Source organism: Acartia tonsa, chromosome 14, assembly GCF_053477335.1.
Source record: "Acartia tonsa isolate MP-2025a chromosome 14, ASM5347733v1, whole genome shotgun sequence".
Classification (NCBI taxonomy): Eukaryota; Metazoa; Arthropoda; class Copepoda; order Calanoida; family Acartiidae; genus Acartia; species Acartia tonsa.
Genome location: NC_137273.1, coordinates 38,907,324 through 38,930,135, shown reverse-complemented (window position 1 = coordinate 38,930,135; position 22,812 = coordinate 38,907,324). Strand labels below are relative to the sequence as shown.

Sequence of the window (22,812 nt, the reverse complement as noted above, 5' to 3'; positions counted from 1 at the left end):
GCAATGACCATGATATCCATTTTCCATAATAAAGTTAATAGAAAAGATTGCAAAAAATAATGCAAAATAGAACAATGAATGTTTTTCTGTCAGCATGGAGTTTAAAATTATACATAAGAACTACAAAAACAATTTGACTCCGTTTTCTAAACATATCATAGTTTAAGGCAAAATTTCTTCTCAACCCAATTTTATTTTTATCTTATTAAAGTATATCCTATAAATAAGCAGTAATTATTGTAATCATTGATAAACAAGAACACTATCCATAAAAGCTCAGCTTAATGCATCAGCTCAGCTAATAACAATATAACATTGTACTAATCATCCTAGTAATCAATATTAAAAAAAGAATAATTACAATATGTAAAACTTTTATCAAATAGGCAAAAAATGAACTTTCTGGGAATGATTATTGACTCACAGACTTTTATATCATACCTGACTGTTACAGAAATCCCCATGTGAAGTTATCATAGGAGAATTATATCTATTTCCTAATTCACTATATCTTGTATGTTTATTGTATTGATATATTTTATGCAAAAATTGCCTATGATGATTCATTGCTTTCTTTGTAGTTACAAATCAAAATTTGTATCTTTCTGTTTAATTCAGTTATGAGGTTGACAATAATTGTAACTTCTTAACTTCTTCTATTTGACGTCGAAGCTTTTTTTTTGGGGGGGTGGGCGTTGGGAAAAGGTTAAAATTTTCAATATGGGAGAGGGGGGGGGATGTTACTTATGGTACCCCCAAATTTAGTTGGGGTTGTTGGTTTAATAAACCCATTACCCTTTAGCCCACTCTCCTTTAGGCTTTGAATTATAAATCAAGAATTTCACTTTTTAAAACATATAAAAAAAGTGTTCATATCATAGATATAGATTGGGACAGTGGCTTGTAAAAGCTTTGCCAGATTGTGTAAACCTTGAGAAGGTGAAAAAGGGAAGACAGGCCTTCCAACTTTCAATTTTAATTAAAGTGTTGACAATATCCCAAGAGGGAGAGGGAGTCCAATGAGCTGTTTATTACACTAGTCAACAAAATACTATAATAATGTTTTCTTATTCGTTGGCTTAACATCTTTGGGGACTTTGATTGGTTAGTTCATAAGGTTGAGTGTTTAAACGTTTCAACCACTGATTTTAATCTACAGAAGGGTTCATTTTGTAAATCATAATAGGGGATGTACAATCGTACATAAATTAAACGGCCATTGTCTTATCCTTTTAGATCCCTGCAATCCTCTACTGTACAAATTATTCTTTTTAAGGGAGGTGACACATTTTCATCTTCCGATTTGTCATTAAATCTCCATTTTCTTTGTTTTTTTAGTGTGCAGTCACTGCCGCATATCAAAACATCCGCATAGCAGTCATAATTGCAACAAGGATGACAACATCTATAAGTAGCAAAGCTCAATAAATAAATTAAATAAAATAAATCACGAAACTTTTTAAAATCTAAAAATCTAGTAATCGAACTAGCACCCTAACCAATAGGCAAATCTTAATAAAGCTTTGTAAAAATATGAAGAATGTGAACTTATTAAATCCCTAATATTTTTATAGTTATTATATATAAAATGATCTTGAAAAGGAGCCAAGAAAATCACGTTTCCCCCAAAACGTTTCAGAGACATAAATACATACAGTCGGATATTTGAAATAATAGAGTAGCTTTGCTTCTAAAAAGACAAAACAGCAAATAAATCATATCGATTGTGTTTAATGATGGAGAAAAATGCAATGGGGAGTTGGGGCTATTTAACAACTTGCGTTTCTGATTATTATTTAGTGTGATACAAACGCGGAGATGTACGCACACCTTTTTTTCATCTATTTGATGTAAATTTAAGTTTATGCTCTTGTGAGCAGATAAATTGGAGGCCCTAGCAAATAATCTAAATAAATTTTATATTGGAATCATATTACATGTCTGTCACCGAATAAATATTTTTTTTATGTTATGCTGATGTATGTTATATGTCGAATAGTTAGCTAATAAGTTTTGTATTTTAGATAATAAATCAGATAAATAGCCAGATAGACAACCAGAAAAAAAGGCGGATATATATGTAGATATTCGGATAAATAGATAAACAGTTAGATAGATAGAGAGACAGATAGATAGAGAGACAGATAGATAGAGAGACAGATAGATAGAGAGACAGATAGATAGAGAGACAGATAGATAGAGAGACAGATAGATAGAGAGACTGATAGATAGATAGACAGATAGATATTTAGGTAGATAGATTAATGTAAAATAGAAAAATAGATAGAACAGTAGACAATCATATAGACCATTGGAAATGCTTTATGTTGTAAAAACTAATTGTCGACAGATAGATACTAAAAAATAGAAACACGCGGACAGACAGAGGAATAGGTAGACAAACGTTGCAGTAAAGATTAGACAGATAGACAAACACGTTTACTTTATTACATAAAAACTGCTTGGTTATTAGGGCTCCATTAATATTACGCTGATTTTTAAACAACAAAATTTAATAAAATCTTAATATTAAAACATATAATTAAGTCATCATTTTTTAATTCTTCTAATTTAAATTTTATATAGGGACTTGAAATCAAATTTATTATAAACAATAATAGTATGTATGTTCTTAATGTTTTTTTGTACAATTATCTGATGTAATCAGCTATGCTTTCATAGATATTGTCATCCTTGTTGATTAAAGATAGAAATTAAGAAATTCTAAAGATAGATAGATATAGAGATAGATAGATAGAGAGAGAGAGAGAGAGAGAGAGAGAGAGAGAGAGAGAGAGAGAGAGAGAGATATATATATAGAGAGAGAGATAGAGAGAGAGAGAGAGAAAGAGAGAGAGAGAGAGAGAGAAGACAGATACGCATATCTACAAAAAGTAAAAGAAATTAAGCAAAATTTATCAATGGCGAGAATATGCTAAGCGCCGAAAAATTATTAAAAAGTTTGATTGATTGATTTACTATGGACCCATGAACAATTGATTGATTTGCAAAAATAGGGATTTGCCGAGTTTTTTGAAAGATTTTTTTTTTAAAACGTGAAACGTTTTATTTTCAGAAGGCATATATAATAATATGATTTTCAGTAAAATTTTTTTTTTTCAATTAACAAATCTTACAATCCCATTTTACAAAGGAGGAAGGTATATTAAAAAGTAATATTTTGCATCAATGATAAAAATCAAGAAAAACATGTTAATTTCTTCACGAGCAAAAAGGCAGGATAAGGTATAACCAACAAGCGAATTAAATCGAAAACAATTTTGGGAAGCTGATAAAAAGGTCGTCTTTACTATGATGTTCTTGGCTACAGCTGGTAGGAAGGTTAAAATAAACCGAATTGAGTCCAGGTGATCTAGAGATGTTTAACGACAGACAGGCAGACATCGTAATACATTAATTGTGTAAATATAATGTGGAATTGTTCTATATATATTTTTGCTCAAAAACTCAAGAACCCTACATAACAACCAATTGAGACATTATAAAAGAATTTGATGGTAGGAAAATTAAAGGTTTGATTTTGTACAGTTCATATTCTGTACTTATTCCTTAAATATTATAAACATTTTCGAAAAATTGTATTTTCTAAAATCAAAGATATTGTTTTAAAACAAAATAATAATTAAACTAAATTAAAGTATTATGATCGTTTTTGCACTTGTACTTTTAAAACTTGTTAACATTCTCAGACTGCTGGGTGTCTATCGCCTATTAAAGAATCCAGATCCGTTTCTGTTTCTCTCTGTCTCTTTCTGTCTCTCTCTTACTCTCTCTATCTCTATCTCTCTCTCTATCTCTCTCTCTCTCTCTCTCTCTCTCTCTCTCTCTCTCTCTCTCTCTCTCTCTCTCTCTCTCTCTGTCTCTCTCTTTCCTATCTTTCCATATCCACCTCTGTCTCTCTTTCCTCACTGGCTCCCTCTCCTGTCTATCTGTCTCTTTCTCTCTCTCTCTCTCCTCTAAAATATCCGTACTGGAAATCAGTACTAAACCATACTCTGCTAATGCTGTGTGAATAAGTTACACTGTAACAAATTGATTATGAGAAAATGCGAAACAAAAAAATCACAATGAAAGTACAATTTTATGCATTGATTGATTATAACAATAATTACTTGCGGAAATCCCTAGTAAATAAAATATTTTGCTCCTTATTCTGAATATTTTTAATCACTAGTTTTTTAGATGTTTTTCATTTCAACTCAATAATTCTTATTATTTATCTTTCATTGTCTTATCCCTTAAGATCCCTGGAGAGAGCCATGTAACTTGTGCAGTTGATCTAGCTACCTTCTTCTTAAAAATAACCTAAAACCTATCTCGATAAAATGTGGATGAATTAGACAAGCAATTAATAGTTATTTCTCGCATCGTTTTAATCTTATGATTGTACATTTTTATATTCGTAAAAAGCTGGATATAATACGATGCTAGACGTAGTTTTTTCGTATGGATGAGAACCGGTTCCTATCCACCGGATTCGAATGAATACGAGAAAGTATCTTAAACAAATAACCTAATATTTTAAGCTAATAAGACAACGTTTTTTTCAGATTAAAGAATGAGATTATTAATAATATGCTTAAATTTATCTCTAATATATTGCAATGTTGTTAAAAGACAGGTATTTTTTTATTTTAAACAATCTAAACATAAAAAAATGATGAATAATTATAAGCACAAAAAATACATGAACATAACATTCAAATAAATCAAAACCTGTTTAAATTATTTTTAATTGTCTTACTTATTAAATGAAATACAATTTTTAGTAATGAAATTTTATTATAAAATAATTAAATTTAAATAGATGTCCAAGATAATTCTTATTTTTAACACTAGTGGTGGATACGCCCCTAGAGTCCTCTAGGGGCAAATAAGGGTTGGTAGGGAAAGTCAGTTTTGAAAGAAAAGAAGGGTGGTGGAACCTTCCCAAAATAGTTATAATGACCTATGAAAAGCTACCTGTAGAGGAGAACCATATCGGTTCAATGGTTAGCGGAACTTACAGACAGACAGATCCTTTACTTTATGATAAGGATTTTGCTTCCTTATTGTTTTATCTCTTGCCAAACCTAGAAATAGTGTCTAACTCTGATTATGACGTAACAAAAAATAGCCAATGAGAGACCAGAATACACTGTAATTGACCAATGGTAAAATTTATAGTGGCCTCTCATTGGCTATTTTTTTACGTCATAATCAGAGTCAGACACTTTTTCTAGATTCTCTCTTGCCTTTACATGAGATAAATTGTGAAATTATTTGTTTAGATTCCTGATGATGATTTATTATGCTGTAGATGTGTTAAGTTTGGCACTTGTGAAACTCAAATTCCAGGTAAACTATTTTGGAAAGGGAGGGAAGGGACAATTGTCTATGAATGAATCTTCCCTTAAAGGAAGCCTGCTAGAAATACATCGATCTAACTACTACCACAAGTAGACCTAATACCCCAAATACTCCAAATTTTGGATATTGGGTCTACTTGTGTCTTTCAGTTTCAGTAGTATTTGTAACTAATTTCTGTGTTTAAGCTTAAATTAATTTGGGAGAAAATTTTATAAATTAAATAGAATATAAACTGATATCCCAACTGTTCTTCAAAATATTTTATTCGACAAAGAAATTTTGTTTATAATTTTACAGTGTATCAATTTATTTTAAAGGCACTTTGTCTATGCAAAGTCCGTGCTGAGAACCCTTATCCTATACCTGCAATTCACTAATCCTGATGGATTATAACCTAATTTTCAGTACAAATAAATGGTTGTTCAAAATAACTTTTTTTTTATTTTTAGAAAATTCAAGAACAGTTCGAGGATTAACTTGTAAATCAGAGGAATGTAATTCATAATTAGATTAATGTGGTCACAACTTACATATTATCGACTTGATAATATATTATTTCATTATAATATATCATTGATATATATTGAAATGTTGGATGGCGTACACAGCAAATCCACAAGGGGATAAACAATAAGGGGGGTGAAAGAAAAGGAAATCATTCTTTCCTAATTTCAAATTTAAGGGGCTTATTTACACCCCTCCACATCCCCACACCGCATACCACTGCAGGTTGGATAATTTAAAAAAAAACTTATCTAAAAAAAATATTTTATAGTATTAATATGGTATTTGAATTGTCTGTTTATCTGCCGTAAAAGTGTGAGACAAATAGTTATTGTTTTGCTGATATATCCTCTTGTTTTAATTTCTCTTCTATACTAGCAAAGCTGGTTAAATATGTGTCTTCCACTTCCGCATAATTTTTACATCCACACAATTTTTTCATTTGTAACCAACCAACATATCAAGATCTCAAAGTTGTTAAACTAAAAAAATATTAAAACTTTGTGGACTAATATAATAGCATTGGTTTAACATTATCAATGTTTTTGTATGCAGTGGAAACATTACCCCAATATCACCTTGCTGCCTTAGAAATAGCCTTTAGTAAATTTATAAGAGGGCTGTTTAAACTAAGAGTATAGAAAAGAGCAAGGAATTTTTTTTGCTGTTGTAATGATATTCTATTATAATGATTGGATATTGTTGTGATACATTTTTTACGGAAATGTATGCACATCAGCTAGATGTATATTTTTTTTAGACCAACTGAAAATTGATTGCCCATTTCTTCCCTAATTTCCGAAGTTGTACAGCAGATAACCCAACTATTGCAAAAGCTATTTTCAGCTAATCCGGTCAAAGGGAAAAGCGATATAATGTATAAACGATTTATACAATATACATTCAAAATTAAAACTTTTCAAATTTTGATTTTATTTGGAAGTTTGAAGCTTTTTTAGCTAGTAGTGGATATTGAGGTAAGATAAGGGTGCTATGTACACATTTGGAAACTAGAATTCAGCTGACCATTTTATAGAACCATTGTTTTATAAAGTCTAAACTAAGTTTGTAATTCACAATTCAAACTACATTCGAGAATTTCTTGAAATAGATACGCTTCAGCTTGGATAAATAAGTAAAATTTTATGATCTAAGGGATAGTATATAAGTACAATGCATGATAAATCAATATTCCCCCTATATCAAACTACAATGACAAACTACATCCCAACAACAATTGAGAAACAACTCTTTGATTGAATGACCTTTTCTCAACTGTGCATGTTCATAAATTGCACCTTTTTTGAGCCAAGGAATTCCTTCTACTGTTTCTATTAATGTCAAGCATCTGAAATGGCAGCAGTAGGTGCAACTTTGTTCGTCTTTAATTAGTGGGTTCATAGATAACTATTTTCTTAATAAGTAATACGATATAAATTGATTACATAATGAATATTCAGTTTCAATGTTTTAAAGCTACTTCAGATGCAAATGAGGTAAAGTAGTTTTTTTTCATGTAGCAGAGCTATTCCATATTTTATGTCTGTTTGTCTATACTGCATTATTATGAAATGCTAGTATATACTTAATTGCTAAGAAGACTATATTAAATCTTTGTCCTTAATTTTTTTTTTATAAATGTTCTTTTAATTTTATCTAGAAATTTTTCCACTATGAAAGTTTTTTTATACAAATCTTTATATTTGAAAGAGTAGAAACCTTTAAGTAATAAACATAAAATTTTAATACTATTTTGTATGTAAAATAACAAATCTAATATAATTGCTATTTAGAAAAAAGCTGATGTAATATTAATGATATGCGGGGGTGAATATGTGGTATTCGGCAACTCTGGGCCAGGCAGAAACCAAGACATTATAGTGATGCTACGCACCCAGCTAAATCCTGTTATTCTACAATTGTAAAGCCACCTGCAAATATGTCAGATAACGGTATTGATTTCATCTCTCAGTTGTCCTGCAAGTGGAGGGAGGGGTGTTACCCCTCCCTCTCCCTTCTTAAGCACCGGAACCTTCCCCTTCAACCACCAAGTTATCAGCACCACCTCAGCCCTGAGGATAAAGGATCTAAGCCTTCCCTCACCTGATAGAATCACCCCCCACACAGACTGTTGTTGTCACAGTAATCATCAAACCTTCCCTTTTAGTACCCAGACCTACCACTCAACCCCTCTATGCTTATCTACCTATTGTGCTGTTCCATGGGCTATCCTGCCTCCCCCGGACAGGGATAGCCATCTACCTAACCATTGCAACTATCTATGTTTTACTTGTATGATTTACCTTTAACTATCTTTATTCCTAATCCATATGTATTTATATTATGTTGTACAACTTTAGTAAACCTTAGACCCTGAATAAAGGAACAACTGAATAGACTCTGTTTATTATTTAGTGATTGCTAGAGAAGCGTAGCTTCTCTATAATATATGTGTCCACGTCTGTTCGCACTGCCGTAGTCATTTGAACTCTGGTGTCTGCCATTTAACCTAGGCGGATACCACAACTTTTGGTGACAGCTGTGTGAGATTACGGCAAACCACAAGTGTAGAGCAGACACGCAGCTGAGGCTAAGGTACTCCCAGCAGTGAAACTGGCAAAACTGACACAAGCAACCTGAATTACCCACCCTGGATAGCAAGGTCTAACTCTGTATCCGGCAGTTGTGGAAGCGAAACCTAGCAAAAGACCACTAAGTGTGGCGGAACCCGAGCTGCGGAGAGTAGCGAAATCGGACGAGAGACTGCGGAGAGCAGCGAAACTTGATGGAGAACCGCGAGAAGCGCCGACATCTAACGGAGGATTGAGCGCTCAAAGGCTGAAACAGGCCTGCGGACGGGCTGAAACAGGCCAAATAAGTGCAAACGGCTGAAAATAGGCCAACATTTACTGCAAGAGATAGCAGGATCCGAACCAGCGGCGCTGCAGGAAGGGACATTCCCTGCCGCCACCAGCCGGATTCGGATACACGGCGCTGCAGGACGGGACATTCCCTGCCGCCGACAGGCTGAAACAAGCCAAATAGCTGCGAGCTGTGAGCGAAAATACGAGTGTAGTGTACCAAGCAGAAGAAAAACTACGTTAACTCCAAGTATCCTGAGAGGCTACAGCACAGCCACCCATCTAGAAAAACAGATATTATATCACATTTTAGGGATTACCACCCTAGTGTGAAAGCTGAACAATAGATTTATGGGCAAGGCTTGGTAAACAAATTTGTTGTGTATTGTGATAAAGCCAAAAATAGAACAGGCTTGGTAAGCAAATTTGTTGTGTATTGTGATAAAGCCAAAAATAGAACCTAGATGTAATATAACAATGCATTGATAAACAATCTGACCCCCAAGCCTTCAGCACAACAAATACACCCCTTATCCCAACGGAAGGGGAGGGGCCCACCATCAATTGAAGCAAATACAATTGAGGTGACATAACAATAAGCTCAGGATTAAGGAAAAGGCACAATTACCTCACCACCCAGTTACTTCAAACCTACAGCACCCCCCTCCCCATAGGGGGGAACGGACGGTTTTACCCTGTCCCCTCACGCGCTCCCCCTCCTACCCACACTTGAATAAGTCCGCCCACGGTGTGGAGATAGCGACCGGGAGAAAAGAGCGCCATTTACGGGTCGCGCAGCAGAGCTTGGGACGCACAAAAAATTCAACGGAAAAAAGAGATCAAGCGGACCAATGAGAGAGCAGATTGAGGGATAGAGGCGCGTTTTACCTGTGTGCACACTCTGACGGCGCGTAGGCGCGTTGCAAGAAAAGGGGATTTCACACACACACACACACACAGGAGAGGGGGCCACTCTATAGCATACAACAGAGATATTTTTTTAGAAGAAAAACTTGCAAGCTCCTCCCTCCCTATCTACAGTGTGATAAGGAAAACTAAATCAGTTCCTTAGACCAGCTCAGACCCTCAACATCTTCCTAGCTCTGCCAACCCTACTTCAAAGCTGAGTGGCTAGTGAACAAAATATATGTATATATAAATACCTAAGTGTTAACAACTCAATACTAAGTTGTGCAGCAACCAAGTGATAAATAGTGTTGTTTTTTTTTGTATCATGGTTGCAAGTAAGTGAATACTAACCTCACCCTACAACACTGGAGACTGATATGGTAACTTAACGAAAGTACGCCCACCCTGTGGAAATAGCCTGACTTGATGCCCCACACTGGGCAGTGGTGGTGTGTACCTTGACCATAGACCCTCATAGTTGTGAACTATATACAGAGGAAGCATGATATTTTTGGAGCAAGGAGGAAAGCTAGCTAGCTCTGCGGATATTCCTATACACGTATATATATATGGGAGTGTAGCCATATATAGATAGCCTACATATCCATATATCTACTAGCGGATACGCTCCTAGAGACATCTATGGACACCTAACATAGGAATAGGCTCTTCACCCAGATGCCCGACGCGTACCTGGGGGTGGGGGAGCCGCCACCCAAGCCTCCCTGGGAGCCCCCAGGCATGGAACGACTGGGGACCGGCCTAAGGATGGAGAATGGTGACCTGCTGCAGTGGAAGGCCTTACCCAGCACGGAGGGAGCAGGGTTGACCAGCAGCAGTGAGGCTGTTCCCCCACACTCCAAGACCAGATGCCTCTACTCTGTTGAACCACTGCACATGACCCAGCCAAGTCCCCCCATGCTGCTGAAGATGGAGGCCCACCAGGATGCAGAGTTCCAGCTAGGGAAGTCAATAAGAAGGCCACCCCCTGCCAAAACCAGAATCACCGCAGGGGCTCCCCACCAGCAGCTGACAGAGCCTGGCAGGGACGCAATACCAGCTGGCAACTCTGGCCTAACTCAGGTGGCTACCAACAGCCCGCTGGCAGTCCAGAACCCAGTTCAGGCTACCATCAGTATGGCATCTTCTGGGCCTTGCCGGTTCAACTGTGGGTACCTGTCCACACACTGGCCACAGATACCCCCCAGAGATCATAGCCCCACTTCCAACTGGCACCATCAACGGCCTTTGCTACCAACTACCTGGAGTAACTGGAGGCAGGATCCCTCATGTGGAGAAGCACCTGCAGAAGCTAAGGCCGAGGCTGGCCTCGCCACCCAGGAGAGGAGAGCTGCTGTTGGATGGAAGGGACCTGTGTGGATGGGGAGGAGGCTGAATGTAACCAAGGAGCCACCACAAGCAGCCCAGCACTGCCTGATCCCTAGTAGGGGAGACCCTGTTTGTCAGCTGGTGCCCCACCTGGAGGATGAGAGACCTGGCAGGTTGATACACCCTGGGGAAGCCGGACTGATGGGACCCAGCTGGACGAAGGAGCGCTGCTGCTTCAACGGCCACACAGCCGCCAAGTGTAGAACCGGTTGGGTCCAGGCAATGAAGAAACACCAGGCAGCCCAACAACCTGCATACAACCAGTCTGACACCCAGGTCTACCTGGAGGGAGATGCCCAGCCGTCACCCCAACCAGCTGCCGCCGCTGGGGCCGCGGCTACCCAGCAGTCTGTGTCTCAGATTGGGACCATAGTGGCCAGGATCAACCTGCTGGGAGGAGCGGCTGAACCCAACCATGTTGGCCTGGACTTCAGCCTCAACCACATGGGACCGGAGTTCGTGCAGCCAACCAACATTGCGGAGCCAGAAGTCCTGCGGCCTCTGCCGGTCGGCCTCAACATGTTGGTACCCGTCAGACCGCGTCCCCCGAAGGAGGAGGTAACCCCTGTCACCCCCAGCAAGAGCCGAGGGGCGCTACCCAGCGCCACTGGGACGGTGTACGGGGAGGCCCTGGCGGCCGCCGAGCGGGAGAGGCAAGAGGCGCTAGCCAGCGAGTCTGAGTCGGTGTATGGGACGCCAACCGGCGTCGCCACCTGGGAAGAACGAGAGGTGCTTCCCTGCACCACCAAGCTGATGTCTGGGGCGACAACTGTCGCCGCAACCTGTGAAGACTGGGGGGTGCTATCCAGCGCCCCACGCTGGTGCCTGGGGCGACAACCGTCGCCGCCACCGAGAGACCTGGACCCCTGTGAAGACTGGGGGGTGCTATCCAGCGCCCCCACGCTGGTGCCTGGGGCGAAAACCGTCGCCGCCACCGAGATACCTGGACCCCGGAACGAGCCCGCAGCCCCAGAGGAAGGGGTGACACCCGTCACCCCCAGTCAGCCAGAGCCCCCAGCCAGCAGGGAGAGTCCAGCTGTCCCTCACCCTCAACTGCGTCCAGCTGTCTACCTCCCTCAACCAAGCCAGGGTAATTGTATTGCATTGGTGTACCAGGAAGTTTGTGCTGGGTCAAACTTGCCTACGCCCCCTGCATCTGCCCCAGGAACCAGGATATCAGCCATTACCAGCCAAACTGAAGAAGCTTTGACCGCTGCCTGGGGAGTAACCCAACTAGATGCACCAAGTGCTGAGCCTAACCATAGAAGTAGAGGATCCCCAACAATTATGTCTACCCAAGATGGAGACGATGTGCCTGGACACCTTCAGGCTAGGGGAGGAAATCCGGAGCCTTGTGCCTCCAGTCCACCAGCAGCAGTGGCCGTGGATTGGCCTGACCCCCAGCCAACTAGAGCGGAGCCAACCTTGCAGATCCAAGACAGCCTCCGGCACAGGGGATGGACTGTTACCTTCCCCTACCCTGCAGGTCTGACTGCCATGCACCACCCTGCCAATGTCCAGGATGAGCCTGAGGGAGGCAACGTTCCTACAGTATGGCAACCACCACCTGCCCGCGTTGACAGAGACCCTGGAAGCCGAATGAACCTGACCAGCCCCGAGGGCGAAGAAGCTGTGCCTGCATCCAGTAGCCAGCCTGCCAGCAGCAAGGTGACCAACAAGATGGAGACCACCAGCCCGGTAGAGAAACCTGAAGAGGTGTATACCAGGCGGCTGTTGGTCCAAGCCCCCTCATGTGCTGTGCCACCCCTGGAGGTTGCCAGGGTGGCCTCAGAAGTACACATCCAACGGCCAGAACATCCAACAGGACCAGCTACTCCAGCAGATATAGCAGATTCCGTTCGACCTGGGGAGGGCTGGAGTCTACCACCGTTCAGCAGCTGGTGTCCTGGCGGACCCATTCCACAAGGACAACGAACTGAAGGCCTCAACCACTGTCGGAAGTCTGGCGGTGCAGACAACCCCTCCCAGCCTTCCGAGGGGAGAGTTGTGGTATTCGGCAACTCTGGGCCAGGCAGAAACCAAGACATTATAGTGATGCTACGCACCCAGCTAAATCCTGTTATTCTACAATTGTAAAGCCACCTGCAAATATGTCAGATAACGGTATTGATTTCATCTCTCAGTTGTCCTGCAAGTGGAGGGAGGGGTGTTACCCCTCCCTCTCCCTTCTTAAGCACCGGAACCTTCCCCTTCAACCACCAAGTTATCAGCACCACCTCAGCCCTGAGGATAAAGGATCTAAGCCTTCCCTCACCTGATAGAATCACCCCCCACACAGACTGTTGTTGTCACAGTAATCATCAAACCTTCCCTTTTAGTACCCAGACCTACCACTCAACCCCTCTATGCTTATCTACCTATTGTGCTGTTCCATGGGCTATCCTGCCTCCCCCGGACAGGGATAGCCATCTACCTAACCATTGCAACTATCTATGTTTTACTTGTATGATTTACCTTTAACTATCTTTATTCCTAATCCATATGTATTTATATTATGTTGTACAACTTTAGTAAACCTTAGACCCTGAATAAAGGAACAACTGAATAGACTCTGTTTATTATTTAGTGATTGCTAGAGAAGCGTAGCTTCTCTATAATATATGTGTCCACGTCTGTTCGCACTGCCGTAGTCATTTGAACTCTGGTGTCTGCCATTTAACCTAGGCGGATACCACAAATACACACCTTTTTTGTTGTTTAGGCATGTGATGGATGCAAGTTCTCTAACCAGATTTCTACCAGAAGGAAACAATCAATCTGACGATTTTTTTTGTAGCGAAGCTACTGTATGGTATTCTGTATGTCGTTCTGATCTAAAGTAATGCAAGATTGCTCTCTCTCTCTCTCTCTTTCAAAAAGTTGAACACTAGCATACTTAATCGGACTTTTTGCTTCTTAAAAAGACAGTTTTTACTTTTAAGGGATGTATATAAAGAAATCATATAATAGTTAGATATTATTACTATAATCAAAGACAATAATTAGACTTGCAGACAACAGTAGTACAATCAAGAGATTATTTATCTGTAGGTCGTTTAGCAATGTACGCTTACTCCCCCACCCCTCAGTTATGGCTACATATTTTAAACAACAAATAAATAATTAGGAAAACTGTTACAAAGATCTTATTGATTGATATGCTTTTAAATAGTGCTGTAGATATTGAAAATGATCCAGCTGCCGAATTATTTTGCGAACCAGGTATTAAAGTGGTTCCCTAGACACTAAGTTATTATCTTTAACACGTAAAAGTATCTATCTTTTTTTATCTATCTGTCTCTGACCGACAATCTATTCATCTCAGAGAGGGATGGGTCATTGAACTGTTCATTACACTGCATGGTACCCAAAGTTTTGCGATGATGTTATCTTATTTCCAAACAAGTAATGTTTAAACTTTTCAACACATATTTGTAATCTGAAGAAAGGATTATTTTGTTTATCGTCACTGGGAATGTAAAACAAGTAATGGTCCTTTGTCCTATCTATCTATCTATCTATCTATCTATCTATCTATCTATCTATCTATCTATCTATCTATCTATCTATCTATCTATCTATCTATCTATCTATCTATCTATCTATCTATCTATCTATCTATCTATCTATCTATCTATCTATCTATCTATCTATCTATCTATCTATCTATCTATCTATCTATCTATCTATCTATCTATCTATCTATCTATCTATCTATCTATCTATCTATCTATCTATATATCTATCTATCTATCTATCTATCTATCTATCTATCTATCTATCTATCTATCTATCTATCTATCTATCTATCTATCTATCTATCTATCTATCTATATATATATATATAGATATATCTATCTATCTATCTATCTATCTCAAGGATTTGAACAATGCTGTACAAGTGTGGAAACAGGTCTGGTGAATGATTTATCCCTGTCTATCCATCTATCTATCTATCCCTAGGATTTGAACAATGCTGTACAAGTGTAGAAACTGGTCTGGTGAATGATTTATCCCTGCGTCTGGGTGTGCTAAACACTGGCAATCCATTAGGTAGGTTTCAAAGTGATAAACTAATAGTTTAACCAAGGACATTAACTTTTGTGGGTGGGAGGGGGGGGGGGGGGCAAAAGTGTGAGTGGTACAATATCATGTATTTTTTACAACTTTGTAGAGTAAAATGAGCGGTTTCAAAGTTTATTGGGGTAAACCTCCCTTTACACAACCCCTTAAACGTCTAAGTATTAAAGTTAAATTGCTTAAAAGCATAATGTTTTACTGCTTTACAAAACTTAATATGTCTAATTTTAAAAATACCTAATTCTAAACTATCTAAATGCCTAATTTAACAATGCCTAATTCTATAATTTTTTCACTAAAATACTTAAAATTTTGATAACATTTATCAAATTTGGTTCATCTTTACAATGAAGCTTCCCGTAGGTCATGGGAAGGTTTATAACGCTTTTGGGGAGGTTACCAACACCTTCCAATGAGAAATCGCCCTTTGAAAAAATCCCTCCCCCTCCCCCCGTTTTTTTTTTATATTTCTTCAATTTTTCTTTATAAAACTAGAACTAAAATGGGGGATGGTCAACTATCACCCCCCAAAAAAGCGATGCTATGGATACTGAGGTTAGGAAAAAACCAATGAAAATTAAAATTAATTTTCTTTGTCCTTCAACCTTTGATTTTACTAATTAATTTATTTCTCATGTGAGGTGCCACAAACTAATCATAAAATTTTATTTTTAAAATCGATGCTTTTCTTTAAGGGGGGGGGGGGTTTAATGCAACCATCTCGTAATCAATGATGGCACTTAGAATTCGAATTTTGATCTGGAATTTTTCATGAGTAATCCTTGGAAGGTCTTTTTTCCCTAAATCGAACAAAAAGTTGGAAAAGTAACGGCTGGCAGCTCAGCCGTTTAGCCGTTTTTTGCCTATTTTCAGGGATAATTCATCATTAATAACGTAGGAATCAACTTTTTAAAACATATTTTTGGTTTCATTCAGGTTAAATGATAGCAATACCCATTTTTTATATTTCTAGTACCAACAGCTACCGGCTAGAACCGTTTGATAAGGTTTTTGAGCCACAAAATGTATTATGTGGAGTAATTTGCTTTTAAGATATCCAAAAAATTGCAAAACTGCTGAGCCGCCAGCAGTTAGCTGTTACTTTTCCAACTTTTTGTTCGATTTAGGGAAAATAGACCTACCAAGGATTATTTATGCATAATTTCAGATCGAAATTTGAATTCTAAGTGCCATTTAATCATTGATTACGGGATGGTTGCATTACCCCCCCCCCCCCCCTTTGGGTCGGTCCGTCCGTACGTTCGTCCTGTTTTCTATTTCAAACTATATTTTGAAATTTTGGAGGGGGGTCGTAACCCCCCTCCCCCCCAGACTTATTGAATTCCCCTCCACACTGCAAACGCCCCTAGAGGACTCTAGGGGGCGTAGCCGCCATTTTAATATATTCAACAACAGTTTTAAGATATGCTTAAAATTAGGTTTTTTTAAATTAGGTATTTTAAAATTAGGTATTTTTAAACTTAGGTATTTATAGTTAGGTGTTTTGTCACATTAGGCATTTTTAAAATTAGGTATTTTTTAAATTAGACATTTTTAAATTAGGTATTTATAAATTAGGTGTTTTGTCACGTTAGACATTTATAAAATTAGGCATTTTTGAATTAGGTATTTTTAAAATAGGTGTTTTGTCCCCACTCCTTTTTGGAGACCATTGTTTTAGAGGTCCTTGGAAGTAAAAATTGGGGTATGATATATTATTTGTCCAGGTACAACCCGAAATGGATTTCAACAAACCCCAGTAAACTCCGCCCTTCCAGGCGATCCTAAACCAAGACGCCTCAGACAGGTAAAAAATTTGTATTTTTTTAATCAAGGGGGTTTATCTACATGTGACCACTAATAAACAGATTTTTTTTTATAAAAGAATAGGCAAAGGCCCCAAAGCAGGGTTATGGGCTATTAGCCTTATGTTGATAAAATAACAAGAAAATATACATATTTATTTCAGGCAATCTGTAATGATGAGAAAACAAGAGCTGTAAGCAATTTGGAAGGCGGAAAAATATGTGGCAAAAGAGATTCTAGGTATTTTCTACTGAAATTTTACCATCCACCCCCCCCTCCTTCAATAAAAAAATCTATATTCTTATTACTTTAAATTATTTTTAGAGTTTATAAGCATGTTGAACAGCCAGAAAGCTTCACAAATCCAGGTAAACATACTTAATGCCATTATCAAGTATGTTCAAGAGAAGGAGTCGAAGGATAAGATATACTCAATTCAAAAAATAATATCATGATATAATCAAAACCATCCAAAAATTGACGTCTTCAATTAAACTCCTAGATTTAAGACTATTTCACCATAAAATATTATTTCCTTCTATATATCTTTCACTTGTATCCTTTATCAAATCTTCTCTCATGTAAATCTCTCTGTCTTTCTAGCCATATGCCTTTTATCTCTTTCTTTCAATTCTGTTTTTAATTAATGATATTTAATTTGAAATCAGGTGAATGGCCCTGGGCAGTAATGATTATCAAGAGTGATGGAACATACCTGGGTGCAGGAGCTTACATTGCAAAGGTAATGGAGTTACACAACTGTTAGAGATATCTTTGGAAAGCTCTTAGTGTAGGAACTTATTATGAATCAAATGTAATGGAGTAACCTAGTCAGGTGTTAAATCTTATTCATAACAAATTCATAATAACAGATTATGGAAAGACGGATTGATAGACAAACCAAAATTTGAATTATAGATTTTAGAAATTTGTATAAGGTGTAATATCAAAATTAATTTTAGAAACATCATTATTATTGATTACTTAGCAGTCAATATTTTTAGAACACAGTTGTAACTGTTGCTCACAAAGTTGATGCTTTTGTTAATAATCCTGAACAACTTACTGTCAGATTAGGTAAGTTTAATAATTATGGTATATTGATAACACATTACAGTAGATGAATGTATTCATGGATTTATTTGAGACCATCAGAAAGATTGGTTAAAGAGTTTAAGCCTGGTCAGGTTTTAGGCTATTATATACAGGGAAAGAAAATTATTCAATATTTTCTTGAGCAATGACCTAAGAAAATTCTTAGCCAATCAAAATTTTAAATTTAAAAAAAACAAATAAATGTAAAAAGAGGCATCCCACAAGGCAAATATTACCTTATACAGTAATTTTAATTATACATGTCAATTTTGAAGGATAATTGTAATCAAATTATTAAATTCATAATCATTTACATTTTGAGTTATTATTTATTTTTATTATTAAGGTGATTGGAAGCCAAATGAGAATGCCATTGAGGAGATTTTTGATTTTGAGGAGTTTGTGGTTGATTGTGTCAGATTGCACCCTAAGGTACATGGATAGATAGAGAATGAGATAGATATAAATATGTGGATAGAAACTGGATAAATTAATCCAATTAGGAGATGAATTGATAGAAGAATTATTAATAAATTGATATATAAATGGAAACATGAATATTTAAAGAGAAATTGATAGATGCAGTGATAAATTAAATGGTAGATCATTTAATAGATGAATTGAAAGATAAGTTAATGAACCAATAGATGAACTTCTAGATAAATTGATAGAGAATTCAAAATTCAATTAATATATGGATTGCTCTGTTAATTGTTAGATAATTTGTAAGAGCCATCTTTATATAGATGGATTTATCTGCAGAAGAGATATAAACAGTAAATTAGAAATGTTTTTTTTTTCAGAATGATCTTGAATCATCTTTAGCAAACAATGTTGCTATCTTGAAGTTTAATACTGTCAAAGTGAAAGAAAATACTGTTAAAAATGTTATTGATCTCAGAAGCAGTCAAAGGTCTGTATTTATTACCATAAAGATAATTAGATAGACAGAATAACAAACAATAGTAATATCAAAGACTTTTCAAAAGTGGCGTGCAGAGGATTTTGCAAGGAGAGTGCACGAAGTCTAAAGGGGACTATTTACCCTGCCCTCTCCCTTACTGTATTAGGGGGATAAGATCATAGTCGAAGGGGGTTTATGTAGGGGGATGTACACCTAGGGGGGTTTTTCCACCCACCTTAATTTAGCCAGAGGGTTGGATTTAACCCCCCCACCCCACTACACCCATCTTCTAAACGCCTCTGATCAAAAAGACCTTTGTTTGTAAATGGTGAATTTAATATCAATACAATTAATTATGAATGTTGCTAGATTTATTGCAATATAAAGAAAATGATGTGGTAGTTAATGTCAATAAATCTCTATTCCAGTACTCCTGCTTCTTATAATGCTGCCTGTCTACCAATAGAAAGGGATCAATTCACAGGTTACAAATATTTTCAACCAAATTCATTTTAATACTTACCTTCAATATTAATATTTTTTAATTTTACAAGATAATCAATTGATCAAATACCTTACAAATTAGAGAGCATTAATGCTAAATATTTTGCAAGTCTTTTTCAAGTCATAAATTCTTAGCCATGAAGCTTTTTATAGTAAAATAAAAATGACATTATACTGACCTACAATTGGTCGATGAAAATGTATTCTGGCGGCTGGCCTACCATTGCATTGGTTCGTGAAAATTATACTGGCCTACCATTTGTCGATGATAATGTATACTGGCCTATCATGTATACTGTATACTGGCCTTCTATTGGTAATTTCGTCTGTGTATTGGCCTATGATTGGTCATATTTATTGTATGACGTAATTTTTTATTGGCACTATAAAAAGTTTTCTGAGCTATATCCAGGTTAACAAGAGCTTTTTTAAAGAAAATTTCTAATTGGCAAGCCATCATTACAACACTTAAGAAGCTCTACTGTTTTTTTTAGAAAACTCAGATAGATGTTGGGTAGCTGCTTGGGGATCATTCTTGGACAGACAGAGGGAGGTGGATCTACCCCTCCTCTCAAGAGATCAGTGCATTGAAAGATTGGGCCCTGCTTTTCAAGCTAGGGTAGGATACATACATAGATAGATATAAGCTAGGGTAAGATAGAAACATAGATTTAAAGGGTAGATAATTATAAAAAAAATATATATTTTTTTTATTTATTTTATGTTTTTAATAGCATTGAATGTTATTTATCTTTTTTAAGAGTGAGAAAATTTAATATTCATATTAATATAAAGACAATCCATTACTAAAGCCATACTAATAAAGGTATTTTTAGAATGTATTCAATTGGGCTCCACAAGACAGTGAAATTTGTGCAGGTTAAATAAAAAAAATATATTAGTAGAAATCAATAATAATTTAAACTTATGTATTTAAAATGTAGTAGAATAAGTTAAGTGTTAAGTTAAGTAGGTAAATGTGATTATTCCTATAAAACACAATAAAAAATTGCATTTTTCCGGCTATGATAAAAGATTAGCTTGAATAATCTACTAAAAAATCAAGGAAACAATGCAAATCTTCTATAAATATTCATTGTTGATTCAATCTGTTTTGTTTTTAATGAAAAAGGACATTCTTATTGCATAGGAGGAGAGCTGGGTAAAGATACTTGCTTGGGAGAGGGTGGAGCTCCCTTGGTTTGTCTTGATGTAGATAGAGATCAATACTATGCTGTGGGTAATACATTTTCTATCAAAATCATCATTTACTTGCATTCTAGGGCTGCTATTCAGCCATTTAATTTCATTTGAAATTGCTCAAAATTAATTATTTTTTGGCGTAGAGTTGACGTAAAACGTGTTTTTTTTTATGTAACTAATGAGAAGTTTGTAGATAAGGGAGAAAAAAGAGGATTGTAGGAAAATTTAAGGTCAGAATCATATTTCCTTTTCCCTGACTTGCATTAATTTGTTTTCTATTGAGAAATATCTTTCTATCAATCTATCTATGCGAGCTTCTCATTATACATTTATCTATCCATCTATACGTCCAAGCGTCTATATGTATATACGTCTATCCATCTATCCACCTATTTATTTATCTATCTATCCACCTATTTACTTATCCATATATCAACCTATTTATCAATCAATCTATCTACCTATTTATCTATTCACCTATTTATCTATCCTTCTATCTATATTATCTATTTATAGATTTATCTTTCCAACGACCTGTTAAGCTATCTTTCCAACTATCTACCAATCTGTCTATACATCTATTTATACACATTTATATCTATTTATGTAAAGGTCTAGTGAACTATGGACTGGGCTGTAATTCAACATTACCCGCTGTCTACACAAACCTCATGGACCCAGAGGTCAATATTTTCGTCAAGGTATGAATTTTCTAATAGCGAACCTACTCTATAAGTGATTGTGGTTGAATATCCTTTTGTTTTGTATTGATTTTCTTTGCTTGGTTCTCTATCTAGTTTAAATCACTATAAACACTTTTTCCCTTAATTATTTTGCTACAATTATAAGACAAAAAACGACTTTGTTCTAATACAGTACCAATTTTAATTTTCAACTATAGTCATAATGTGCAAAAATAAATTTCTTTTTAGTCTTTAACATTATTTTTTTTTCAATTTAAGGCCAAAAGATATCTAACTCCCATGTCATTAAAATACAGTTTTGTCATAGTTATATAATTTTTGTATTTTGCCTTACATTTACGAGACAAACAGGCAAATTAAATTAAAACCTAACAATGTATTGTTAATATTTTTTTAGGATGGATTTAGAGATGATTTTTGTGAGAAATAGTCAGTTAACATAATACGATTATAGAGTAGCTATTACACTACTAACAATAATATGTATAATTGTTATATCGATGTGTATTCATACCTGCTTAGTGTTATATGCATATACTAGCTGCTAGTAAAAAAAATTGGGGGGGGGGGATGGGGGGGTTGGATAATTTTTTTCTGGGGGTGATTTATCTTGGAAGGTTGGTGTTACCCTCATCCAAAATAGTTATAAACCTTCCCGGTACCTCTGAGAAGCCTTTCTGCTAAGGAGAACCCGATCGGTTCATCGGTTAGCGAGATCCTTCGGTACATACAGAAAAACAAACATCCTTTTACTTTATTATAAGGATTATTGAAAATCAGGGTTCTTTAGAAATAAGACAATGAACGATAAATTATCATACATCACAAATGACGATTAAAAATAAATCAAACCTTTTGCATTTTAAAATTTTTGGTTAAAACGTTTTACACTACTAGTTTGAAACCCACTGATTAAAATTCAATAGTTTTAAAGCCAACAAATTAGAAAACTTTGGGTTCCAGTGTAATTTATAGTCCAATGTCCCCTCCCTTCCTTGTAAAAAGTACAACTTAATGATTTGACACTATGGTACATATGCGGAAGTGAATACACACCTGATATTATCTTATGTATGCCTATTTTTAATTTTCTATCATTTTAGATATTAATAAATGTTATAAAACACACTTTTTAAAATTATTTATGAGATATTTTAGTAAGTAGACATTTATTGACAAAAACAACATTTAAACCTGGGCTTAAAGACTAATTCAACTCAGGGAGAGGGGGCCTTTGGGCTTTTTATTACACTAGTCCCTAAAGTTTTAATTAACGTTTATTATTTGTTGGCTTAAAAACTTTGGAGACTTTTGAATTTTATTTGTTGTTTCATTTAGTAGAGTGTCCATACGATTTAACCACTAATTGTAATCTACAGAAAGGGTAATTTTATGTATCTTCATTGGGGAAATGCATCAATTTATGAGCCATTGTCTTATCCCTTTAGATCTCAGAATTTATCAAATTTCCCAAATCTTTATT

The 22,812-nt window shown here is 36.5% G+C and overlaps 2 protein-coding genes across 4 annotated transcripts in view; one reads left to right on the top strand and one right to left on the bottom strand.

The window, feature by feature from the left end:
* LOC145306602 (uncharacterized) overlaps window positions 1–22,812 on the bottom strand; it is a 42,222-nt gene that overhangs the window by 17,243 nt on the left and 2,167 nt on the right. The window lies entirely within an intron of this gene.
* On the top strand, window positions 4,562–21,886 carry LOC145306601 (phenoloxidase-activating factor 2-like). The gene is made up of 20 exons (XM_080148809.1): window positions 4,562–4,642; window positions 5,292–5,358; window positions 5,820–5,860; window positions 7,335–7,370; window positions 13,756–13,799; window positions 14,206–14,255; window positions 14,997–15,086; window positions 16,841–16,920; window positions 17,083–17,159; window positions 17,244–17,287; window positions 17,588–17,661; window positions 17,924–17,996; window positions 18,361–18,446; window positions 18,818–18,927; window positions 19,347–19,402; window positions 19,917–20,041; window positions 20,259–20,301; window positions 20,573–20,662; window positions 21,238–21,326; window positions 21,727–21,886. The coding sequence occupies exons 1-20, from the start codon at window positions 4,580–4,582 to the stop codon at window positions 21,757–21,759; spliced, it is 1,371 nt and encodes a 456-aa protein (XP_080004935.1). The 5' UTR covers window positions 4,562–4,579; the 3' UTR covers window positions 21,760–21,886.